General features: G+C 35.8%; 2 protein-coding genes across 3 annotated transcripts in view; one reads left to right on the top strand and one right to left on the bottom strand.

The window, feature by feature from the left end:
• Positions 1-8,036, top strand: part of FGF7 (fibroblast growth factor 7) — a 61,877-nt gene extending 53,841 nt beyond the window's left edge. The window contains exons 3-4 of the mRNA XM_019968864.2: positions 5,564-5,667; positions 6,914-8,036. Of these exons, the coding sequence (XP_019824423.1) occupies positions 5,564-5,667; positions 6,914-7,108 (299 nt within the window). The 3' untranslated portion in view covers positions 7,109-8,036. The remainder of the gene's footprint in view (positions 1-5,563; positions 5,668-6,913) is intronic.
• The window catches only part of FAM227B (family with sequence similarity 227 member B), a 212,249-nt gene that overhangs the window by 123,819 nt on the left and 75,803 nt on the right, over positions 1-12,627 (bottom strand). The window lies entirely within an intron of this gene.

Genomic DNA, 12,627 nt, shown 5'->3' with positions numbered 1-12,627 from the left:
CCAATTAATTTTCCTAAAACACAATCTGACATTTTTCAAATTTCAAACATTCAAAGACTCCTCACTGTTAACAAATAAATTAAAAAAAAATTTTTTTTTAGTTTTTATTTTATTTATTTATTTTTAAATTTTATTTTATTTTTAAACTTTACATAATTGTATTAGTTTTGCCAAATATCAAAATGAATCCACCACAGGTATACATGTGTTCCCCATCCTGAACCCTCCACCCTCCTCCCTCCCCATACCATCCCTCTGGGTCGTCCCAGTGCACTAGCCCCAAGCATCCAGTATCGTGCATTGAACCTGGACTGGCAACTCGTTTCTTACATGATTGGCAATCAAGGCCTTCAACAAACTCACCCTAACATTTTTTCTAACTTTTTCTATTTCTTTGATACATTTCCTACTCCAGATAGCTCTAATTTCTATCTTCTAAAAATGAGTTATGAATCATAGACTCTATTATCTTAAACTTTTATCTCTCAATTAGCATGATGTTTCCATTCTACCTATGTCAACCTTATATCTTCTTCAAGATGTAATTCAAGTTCTGTCTGTTCCTCAAATCCTCTGTTGACCACCTAGGATATGTAATACCTCTTTCTTCTGAATAACTATTGAATTTATTTTCTATTCTGTTCTTTTTAGCAACTGGCATATACTGTTGCTTATAATTCATTTTAATTTTCTGTAGGAGGAAATATAATTGATTTGATATATATTTTATTAATCCAGATATTTTTATGATATTACAATTAAAGTCACCACATCAAGTTTCTAAACTATCACTCAGTTCAGTTCAGTCACTCAATCGTGTCCAACTCTTTGCAACCCCATGGACTGCAGCATACTAGGTTTCCCTGTCCATCACCAACTCCCACAGCTTGCTCAAACTCATGTCCATCGAGATGGTAATGCCACCCAACCATCTCATCCTTTGTTGTCCCCTTCTCCTTCTGCCTTCAATCTTTCCCAGCATCAGGGGTTTTTCAAATGAATCAGTTCTTCGAATCAGGTGGCCAAAATGTTGGAGTTTCAGCTTCAATATCAGTCCCTCCAATGAATATTCAGGACTGATTTTTTTTAGGATGGACTGGTTGGTCTCCTTGAATTCCAAGGGACTCTTAAGAGTCTTATCCAAAACCACAGTTCAAAACCATCAATTCTTCAGCGCTCAGCTTTCTTTATAGTCCAACTCTCACATCCATACATGACTACTGGAAAAATCATAGCCTTGACCAGACGGACCTCTGTTGGCAAAGTAATGTCTCTGCTTTTGAATATGCTGTCTAGGTTGGTCATAACTTTTCCAGGGAGCAAGTGTCTTTTAATTTCATGGCTGCAGCCACCACCTGTAGTAAATTTGGAGCCCAGAAAAACAAAGTCTGTCATTGTTTCCACTGTTTCCACATCTATTTGCCATGAAGTGATGGGACTGGATCCATCATCTTAGTTTTTTGAATGTTGAGCTTTAAGCCAACTTTTTCACTCTCCTCTTTCACTTTCGTCAAGAGGCTCTTTAGTTCTTCTTCACTTTCTGCCATAAGGGTGGTGTCATCTGCATGTCTGAGATTACTGATATTTCTCCCAGCAATCTTGATTCCAGCTTGTGTTTCATCCAGCCCAGCATTTCTCATGATGTACTCTATATATAAGTTAAATAAGCAGGATGACAATATACAGTCTTGATGTACTCCTTTTCCTATTTGGAACCAGTCTGTTGTTCCATGTCCAGTTCTAACTGTTGCTTCCTGACCTGCATACAAATTTCTCAAGAGGCAGGTCAGGTGGACTGGTATTCCCATCTCTTTCAGAATTTTCCACAGTTTATTGTGATCCACACAGTCAAAGGCTTTGGCATAGTCAATAAAGCAGAAATAGATGTTTTTCTGGAACTCTCTTACTTTTTTGATGATCCAGCGGATGTTGGCAATTTGATCTCTGGTTCCTCTGCCTTTTCTAAAACCAGCTTGAAATCTCTGCACCTTCCCCTCAATTTTGCTGTGAACCTAAAACTTTTCTAAAAGATAAATTCTTAAAAAATTGTTTCAAGCAAGAAATGTTCAAACACTAAAGTCATAAATGCCACTAATGATATGAACAAAGAATTAGCATGGATATTTGATAGGGAAACACCTAAAATTCTAGGAGGAGATGTTGGAGAAGTTTTTAAAAATGTAGTAGAAATTTATACCTACGTTCCTCATTTCTCATTCTTAGTACAATACAGGCTTAAATAACAAATAGGCAAAATGGTTTAATGAATGATTAAACCACAGGGGAAAAAACCTCCAGGGAAGCCATTTTGGGCATATTTCCTAGTTTGTAAGGGAGACATCCTAATGAATAAAATGATACTTCTGTTGACAATATTGTTGACAAAAATATTGCTAATGAGGTGAAATGGCCAATTTACTTGACATATTGTTTCATTTTTCACGTTCTATTGTATGAGCTGATCTCTTTGATTTTTTTTTGAAGTCTGTCATTATATTACCACAGTCATTATGGTAACAACTCAATGCACTCATGTAATATGCCTTACATATTTGGGAACACATTTATTATGTTATATATAAACATGAACTTCTTGTAAACATAAATCCAGATTTTACAGTATGAATGTATTATCACGACTGAGCCTGAAGGGAAAGTGTCTACATATTGTAATTAACATTACCTCTATCATTCTACAGTTATATTTTATAGACAGTGGGTCTATAAAAGAAAAGCCAGCAAATATGACAGATTTCATTCCCTAATTAAATCTGGCCCTGAAAGATACTCTAAGCCTTTGCATCAGTACTCTTCTTTCTATCTAAGAGAAAGTGTAATATTGAACAAGAGGGAAATAGCAGAAATAAAGGGACTTGAAGGAAAGGAAAGGTAAACACTGACTTCTTCACAGCATTTTTACAGTGGTAAGATCTTCAGAAAGCAACTATTTCATATGTCCTTAAATAGATATATTTACCCAATTTTGAAGGTACTACAAATATGCTGAACCCATTCTTCATTGTATTGATATAAATTTAAACTAACTGGATTTTGCTGCATAAATTACTTCCCTTTGATCTTCCTGAACTGAATAAGAAGAACAGTTAGCTGCTAGAGAAAGTGCTCCAAGAGGGCAGGGTTTGAATTGAGCAGCTCTGAATTGAGCTGAGGACAGAACTGGCTTTCAGAATATATTATGTCAGCAATAATAATTACTATAAAGTTTAAGTACAAAAGTAAATATGTTACAAGTTATATACTTTCACGGTATTATATAGTGATTAAGAGCCAGACCACTCGGGTTCAAATTCCACTTCTGCCACTTACCAGCTGAGAGAATCTGGGCAAATTAATTAACTTCTTTGTGCCTGAGCTTGATCTATAAACTGGGGATAATATGGGTACTTGCCTTATAGTCTTGGTGATAAGTAAATGTATTAATATATAAGAGTGCTTAAACAATCCTTTGCATGTGGTATCAACTCAGTAAACATTAAATATTACTGTTATTATTATTATAGCAATGCAAAGAAATAGAGAAAACAATAGAGTGTGAAAGACTAGAGATTTCAATAAAATTAGAGATACCAAGGGAACATTTCATGCAAAGATGGGCTCGATAAAGGACAGAAATTGTATGGACCTAACAGAAGCAGAAGAGATTAAGAAGAGGTGGCAAGAATACACAGAAGAACTATACAAAAAAGGTCTTAATGACTCAGATAACCATGATGGTGTGGTCATTCACCTAGAGCCAGATCCTGGAGTGTGAAGTCAAGAGGGCCTTAAGAAGCATTACTACAAACAAAACTAGTGGAAGTGATGGAATTCCAGCTGAGCTATTTCAAATCCTAAAAGATGATGCAGTTAAAGTGCTGCACTCAGTATGCCAGCAAATTTGGAAAACTCAGCAGTGGCCACAGGACTCACAAAGGTCAGTTTGCATTCCAATCATAAAGAAGGGCAATCCCAAAGAATGTTCAAACAATCATACAGTTGTGCTCATTTCACATGGTAGCAAAGTAATGGTCAAAATTCTCCAAGAACTTCCAGATATACATAGTGGATTTAGAAAAGCAGAGGAACCAGAAATTAAATTGCCAAATTCCACTGGATCATAGATAAAGCAAGGAAATTCCAGAAAAACATCTACTTCTGTCTCATTGACTACACTAAAGCCTTTGACTATGTGGTTCACAACAAACTGTGGGAAATATTTAAAGAGATAGGAATACCAGACCACCTTACCTGTCTCCTGAGAAACCTGTAGGCAGGTCAAGAAGCAAGTTAGAACATTACATGGAACAACTGACTGGTTCAAAATTGGGAAAGGAATATGTCTAGGCTATATATCGTCACCCTGCTTATTTAACTTATATGCAGAGTACATCACGCAAAATGCCAGGATAGATGACTCACAAGCTGGAATTAAGATTGCCAGGAGTAATACAAACAGCCTCAGATATGCAGATGACACCATCCTAATGACAGAAAGTGAAAAGAAACTAAAGAACCTCTTGATGAAGGTGAAAGAGGAGAGTGAAAAAGCTGGCTGAAACTCAACATTCAAAAAACCAAGATCATGGCATCTGGTCCCAACATTTCATGCAAATAGATGGGGAAAAAATGGAAACAGTGGCAGTTTTATTATCTTGGGCTCCAAAATCACTGCAGACAGTGACCGTATCCATGAAATTAAAAGACACTTGCTCCGTGGAAGAAAAGTTAAGACAAACTTAGTGTATTAAAAAGCAGACATCACTTTCTGACAAAGTGATGTTAGCATATATATATATATATATATATATATATATATATATATATTTTACATATAGACATAGCTATGGTTTTTCCAGTAGTCATGTATGTAAGTGACCATGAAGAAGGCTAAGTGACAAAGAATTGATGCTTTTGAATTATGGTGCTGGAGAAGACTCTTGAGAGTTCCTTGGACTCTCAAGATCAAACCAGTCAATCCTAAAGGAAATCAACCCAGATATTCATTGGCAGGACTGATGCTGAAGCTGGAGCTCCAATACTCTGGCCACCTGACACAAAGAGTGGAAGCATTGGAAAAGAGTGTGATACTGGGAAAGAGGGGGCAGGAGGAGAAGCGGGCGACAGAGGATGAGATGGTTGGATGGCATCACTGACTCAATGAACATGAGTTTGAGCAAACTCAGAGACAGTGAAGGATACGAAAGCCTGGGATACTGCAGTCCATGACATTTCCAAGAGTCAAATGCAACTTAGCAACTGAACAATGATTATAGTAAATTGGAAATATAATTGTAGAGAAGAAAAAGCTTCAAATATGTAACTTTTTTGAAACCAAATATCTTTTTCTGCAAAATAAAAAAATTGATAGTTTGCACTTCCCACATTTAATAAGGACTAAGTGTTTGTATTTACATGTTCTGAGTGGGTCGGGGTGTCAGGCTGAGTAAATAATCACATTAATAATCTTAACTCCCAGTTGAAACAAATAAGAACAAATGGTCATTCTTGGATAATCTGTAAAACTAAGTGAATAACTGACATATCTTTCTGTGATTCCTTGCAGACATCATGGAAATCAGGACAGTGGCTGTTGGAATTGTAGCAATCAAAGGAGTGGAAAGTGAATATTATCTTGCAATGAACAAGGAAGGAAAGCTCTATGCAAAGGTATTGATAGATGATAGCTTAGACTTAATTTCTCAAACTTACTTTTGTCAAAAGTATCTTCCCTTTCTGAAAAGTAAAAGTGAAATTAATTCCTCTCACACTATGTAATTCAATGATTTCATTAAAACATTTTCTATTTAGGAATTAAGGAAAAATGTTTTCTGTGTCACCTTGGACAATTTGTTTAAGCTCTCTGGCCTTTGTTTCATCATCTGTAAAATAATTTGGATTAACTGACCCTTAAGGATCCTTCTGGGCTTCCCCAATGGCTCAGTGGTAGAGAATCCACTTGCAATGCGGGAGATGTGGGTTTGATCCCTGGGTTGGGAAGATCCCCTGGAGGAGGAAGTGGCAATCCACTCCAGTATTTTTGCCTGGAGAATCTCATGGACAGAGGAGCCTGGCGGACCATAGTCCAAAGTGCTGCAAAGAGTCAGCAACTGAGCATGCATGCATGCAAGGATCCTTCTAGCTCTAAAATTTCATTTGCACTTTAGATCTTTAAAATATAAAATTTCCATCTGTCAGCTCTTTTTGTTAAAGTCCATGCAGTTTGCACTTTGTTGATATGAAAATTCTTGGTGAAAAAAATCCAGACTTTTGTTTATCAACAACAATCTCACAATGATAGATTTTGACTTATAAGCATTCCCATTGTTCCCTCTTTATTACAATACAAAATATGTAACAGTTTATCCCACTATGATACAGTATAATTGACTTTTATTTTGTATTCCTGGCATAGACTACATAAAAATATAAGTTTAACTGAATGAATGACAAGTTGGATGGATGAGCAAATTAACTTTTTAATTTTCCACCACTATCACAGGTAGTATAATAGTAAATGAATAAAAGTTGTAAAATATGACTTCAGCTGAGGGAAGGAGTATGTGTGTGTGCTCAGCCAGAGGATCTGCTAATTATATAAAAATCTCAAGGTTAGGAAAAGAGTGACTTGGGCATAGTAATATGAGAGCTGCTAATTAGAGGAAAATAGCTCTTAAGAATAGTAGCAACTGATTGCCAAAAAGCAACATGTTTGGAACTATGTTACATAACTAAATGTATAGCATTTTAGCTTTGTAAAAAAATCTGATCTTTTTTCAAATATGCTATCCAACAAACTGCATTATTCTTGATCAAAAAAGTCATGTAGGTTTTAATTTTACCAAATATTATGTTTATTCTTTGTTTGAGTCCTAAAAATCATTTGGATAATGTTGTTTGTTGTTCTTCATTGCAGAAAGAATGCAATGAGGACTGCAACTTCAAAGAATTAATTCTGGAAAACCATTACAACACATATGCATCAGCTAAATGGACACACAGTGGAGGAGAAATGTTTGTTGCCTTAAATCAAAAGGGGGTTCCAGTAAGAGGGAAAAAAACGAAGAAAGAACAAAAAACAGCCCACTTTCTTCCTATGGCAATAACCTAATCATATATGGCATATAAGAAACCAGTTCCAGCAGGGAGATTTCTTTAAGTGGACTGTTTTCTTTTTCATCTTTTCTTTTCTCTTTTTTAAACTAACCAAGAAAGGCTGGAAAACTACTGAAAAACTGATCAAGCTGGACTTGCGCATTTATGTTTATTTTAAGAGACTGCATTAAAGAAAGATTTGAAAAAAATATACACAAAAATCAGATTTAGTAACTAAAAGTTGTAAAAAGTTGTAAAACTGGTTGTACAATCATGATGTTAGTAATAGTAATGTTTTTTTCTTAAGTTAATTTACCCTTAAGAGTATGTTAGATTTGATTATCTGATAATGATTATTTAAATATTCCTATCTGCTTATAAAATGGCTGCTATAATAATAATAATGCAGATGATGTTATATAAGATGTGTCAGACCTAAAGGCTGCTGGAATGATCTGTCAGATAATCAAGCCAACACTAACTATGGAAGTTGAGCAGTATTTGAATACGTTCTAGTGAAAAATTATGAACCACTCTAATCAGAAAAGAAACAAGTATTCTCAAAAATTCCATTATGGAAATGAGTCAAAGCAGTAGTTTTATAAGAGTATAGAATTAGAACATGCTCATACCTACCAATTAACAAGAACAAAATTCGTAATGCTGCTCCAGTTGAAAGGGTATTGCTTACAGGATGTTTTAAAAAATCTTGTATATAAAATAGCAATAATGATGATAATACTGTATTTCATCTCACTCACCACAAGATAACATTTTATAATCCCTAAAAGTAAAATCCAAAAATCTTTTATGTTTTTTTGAGGTAACATAATCTTTCTTTTGTATAATTCATATTCAGGAATATGGCTTTTAATAATGTTCTTCCCGCAAATAATCGTGCTTTTCTCCTCTGGTTACAGCATTAAACTCTATTTTAAGTTGTATTTGAACTTTACTGTTTTGTTATTTAAGTTTATGTTATTTATAAAAAAAAAACAACCTTAATAAGCTGTATCTGTTTCATATGCTTTTAATTCTAAAGCAATAACAAAACCGTCTGGCTCCACTGCAAGTCCCCCTCCCCCTTGTGACCAACATCAAGTCTAGTACACAGCAGTCAGGCCAGCAAATCCTGGATGGCAGACAAAAATGACAGCCTGCAGCATTTCTTACAATAGACGTCTCACAGGGAACAATACAAAAATGTGAACTATGTTTTGTGACATATTCTCGTCAACTAAATTGGATCTTATAAGTAAAATCACTGCAGATAAAAGGACTTACAGGATTTAAAAGTTAAGCTTTGTTTAAGTTCATGAGAAGAAAAGTAAAATACTTCTAAAATATGCATACTTAAGTTAGTAGTTTTTCTAATCTCTAGAAATCTCTGCCATTTAAAATATGCCAGCATTGAAAGTTGCTTTCCTATTGAATGGGGAAGACACAATGTCTGAAGTGGAGTCTATAGTTAGGGATTTGAGACTCTGAATAGTAATCAAGGCTTGAGGTCAGGCTACATATGATGGACTTATTGGAAAGATAAATTTCTAGTTCATAATACTTCCATTAGAAGATCTTCGTAGTACTTTATTGTTCAATTGAAGGCCAATATTTATCTAAGTTAAACTGCTGATATGCTAACAATGGTGGTTTTGATTTCAAACTATTTGTCATTAAAGTCCCTTTATTTCATACAAATATCTCATAATACATTTATAGGTAAGAGTTACATAAAAAGGCTAGGTCAACAGAAATAACAGATTCATTTGATTTTTTTGTGGCTCATCTACATGATGAGGCTGTAGGAAGCTATGAAGGATTGCCTGTCCTCAGGTATACTCTGGGGAAATGCCATGCCTAATAGTCTTTATTATTTGACTCCAGGGCCTTGATAACTTAGGTTCCTAGATCAAGCTTCTGTGCCTGGTATCTTGGGAACATACCAAGATAAGAATCGATGTTTCTCATTATTTGTTTTCCTTACTGCCTAGCAGAGTGTCTCTACCCATAATAAATTTTTTATATTAATTCATTGAATGTTTAATATCAAAGTGAATTCATAATGAAACTAATTTTAACTAATTTTTAAAAGTTAGGGTGAAAGATGGTTATATGGAAATTTAAACAGAAATAGTGTGTATGTATATAAGCTATGAGCTATATTAGGATCAAATACTCTGACTAGAGTTATACTTATTAACAAATTATAAAGCAAGACTGAATTAATCAATATTTAGCAGTAAATATGATCCAGTAGTGTTTCTAGAAACACTTAACAATTCTTTATCCTCCCCCCTTTATTTATTAATGTGCAAGTTTTAGAAAATAAAATCTGTACTAATTATATATACTTAGAATTCAAGAGTCTTACAACTGCAAGGAATCTTAGTCCTTACTATTTCATTTGTAGACCAGGGAATTGAGATTGTATTTTAATAGATCCCAATAACACAGCAGGTTAGGTTCAGAGCTGCCACAAGAGTTGAGCTCACTCAGCATGTGCTTCTTGCTCTTAGATGATTACAATTATTAGTTAATAGCCTTTAAAAAAAAGTATTCCTATAGAAATATGACCTTTACATTTACATTCAAATGTGCCATGTTGGGAAATTCACTTGATATATAATAATTAGTCTATACTGTGATGAATTGAATAAAAAGGAGTAAAAAAATGAAATTTCCAATTCTGATTCCTATTCAACTCTTACATGCACCTCTTTACAAACGGAAAGCATTGTGCAAATTAGCCAGATAAACAGAGTAATCTTTTCTAAATGTTCTTTGAAAGACAAAACTGGTTAAATACATTGGTTTTCAAGAATTAGGAAGGAAAAAGCTGAATAGTTAACAAAAGAATAAAAAATATATTTTCAATGCAGTTAGTGAACTAAAATATTTTTACATAAAAATGCTATAAAATAAATTATCAGGCTTTGAGCCGGCAAAAATTCAACTTAATGACAGAAAAGAAAGGATGCTGGATATAAATTCTTGGTTTCCATCTCTTAGTGTTTGCCCCTTCTGGTTCTTAAAGAACATAGAGATGGACTACGGAACTGGCTGTGCATGCGTCAGTCGCTTTAGTGGTGTCCAATTCTTTGCTACCCTGTGCATTTAAGCCCACTAGGTTCTTCTGTCCATGAGATTTTCCAGGCAAGAATACTGGAGTGGGTTGCCATGCCCTCCTCCAGGGGATCTTTCCAACCCAGGGATCGAACCTGTATCTCGTGCATTTCCTGCATTGCAGGCAGATTCTTTAACTACTGAGCCACCTGGGAAGCCTGGAACTGGCTGTACTAAAGGCAATTCTGTAACCACAAATACCCTAAATCAATGCCTCTCAAATTTCCTACTGAAACATCAATAACAGTAGAGGTAGAGAATGAGTCTAAGGAATAATGAAAAGGAATCCCACCAAAGACACAAAATTTCTTGAAAATTTTTCTTAAAATTCATGTGATTTTTGCATTTTATTCCATAATACACTTATGTCTGCTTTAATATAAAATTCACACTAGTGGAAAAAAGTGATATATCAGAAAGATGTATAAGTTTTATCATGTGGCCTCATTTACACTACTATCCTACTGCCATATACCTAGGCATGAATAAGACACAAGAGAGCCTATACTTCACACAGTTCAACTTTACACACAGATGACACTTGGTTAAAGAAAACCAAAACTTTATATATTATAAAAGTTTACTATGAACTACAGTGACGCTAAAAACATTTAAGGACCAGTATGAGTAGTTGATGCCATCAAGGTTTTGCATTCATTATGTCAGCAAATCTGGAAGACCCAACAGTGGCCACAGGACTGGAAAAGGTCAATCCTCATCCCAATTCCCAAGAAAAAAAGTGAAAAAATGAAGTTGCTCAGTTGTGTCCAACTCTTTGCGACCCCATGGACTATAGACTACCAGCGTCCTTCATCCATGGGATTTTACAGGCAAGAATACTGGAGTGGGTTGCCATTTCCTTCTCCAATTCCCAAGAAGGGTAGTACCAAAGAAGATGCTACCTATCACACAACTGCATCCATCTCACATGCTAGTAAGGTCATGCTTAAAATCTTGCATGTTAGGTTTCAGCATTATGTGAACCAAGAAATTCCAGATGTCCAAGCTGGGTTTAGAAAAGGAAAAGGAACTAGAGATCAAATTGCCAACATTTTCTGGATTACAGAGAAAGCAAGGGGATTACAGAGAAAGCAAGGGAATTTCAGAAAATTTTCTATCTCTGTTTCATTGACTATGCTAAAGCCTTTGACTATGTGGATCATTATAAGCTGTGGAAAGCTCTTAGAGAGACAGGAATACCAGACCATCTTACCTATCTCCTGAGAAACCTGTATGTGGGTCAAGAAGCAACAGTTAGAACCGTGTATGGGACAACTGACTGGTTCAAGATTGAGAAAGGAGTACAACAGGGCTGTCTGCTGTCACACTGTTTGTTTAACCTATAGGCTGAGCACATCATGAGAAATGCTGGGCTGGATGAGTTACAAGCTGGAATCAAGATATGCGGGAGAAACATCAACAATCTCAGATATGCAGATGATACCACACTAACGAGAGAAAGCAAAGAACTAATGAATCTCTTTTTTCTTTCTTTCTTTTTTTAAATTAAATTTATTTATTTTAATTGGAGTCTAATTACTATACAATATTGTAGTGGTTTTTGCCATACATTGACATGAATCAGCCATGGGTTTACATGTGTTCCCCATCCTGAACCCCCCTCCAACCTCCCTCCCCATCCCATCCCTCTGAGTCGTCCCAGTGCACCAGCCCTAAGCACCCTGTCCTAATGAGCCTCCTGATGAGGGTGAAGAAATAGAATGAAAGAGTCAACTTAAGACTGCTGCTGCTGCTAGGTCACTTCAGTCGTGTCCAACTCTGTGCGACCCCATAGACGGCAGCCCACCAGGCTCCCCCATCCCTGGGATTCTCCAGGCAAGAACACTGGAGTAGGTTGCCATTTCCTTCTCCAATGCATGAAAGTGAAAACTGAAAGTGAAGTCGCTCAGTCGTGTTCAACTCTTTGCAACCCCATGAACTGCAGCCTACCAGGCTCCTCTGCCCATGGGATTTTCCAGGCAAGAGTACTAGAGTGGGTTGTCATTGCCTTCTCCAACTTAAGACTAAATATTAAAAAAAAAAAAAACTAATATCATGGCATCTGGCTCCATTACTGCATGTCAAATAAATGGGAAAAGGTGAAAGTAGTGACAGATTTCTTCTTCTTCGACTACAAAATCACTGTAGATGGTGACTGCAGCCACGCAATCAGAAGATAATTGCTTCTTACAAGGAAAGCTATGACAAACATAGACAGTGTGTTAAAAAGCAGAGGCATTACTCTGCCAACAAAGGTCCATATAGTCAACGCTATGGTCTTCTTAGTGGTCACATATACAGTTGTGAGAGCTGGACTGTAAAGAAGGCAGAATGCCAAAGAATTGATGCCTTTGAACTGTGGTGCTGGAGAAGACTCCTGAAAGTCCCTTGAAGAGCAAGGAGATCAAACCA

Source organism: Bos indicus, chromosome 10 (assembly GCF_029378745.1).
Source record: "Bos indicus isolate NIAB-ARS_2022 breed Sahiwal x Tharparkar chromosome 10, NIAB-ARS_B.indTharparkar_mat_pri_1.0, whole genome shotgun sequence".
Lineage (NCBI taxonomy): Eukaryota > Metazoa > Chordata > Mammalia > Artiodactyla > Bovidae > Bos > Bos indicus.
Note: the sequence above shows the minus strand (reverse complement) of the source record. Positions and strands in the feature narration are given on the sequence as shown.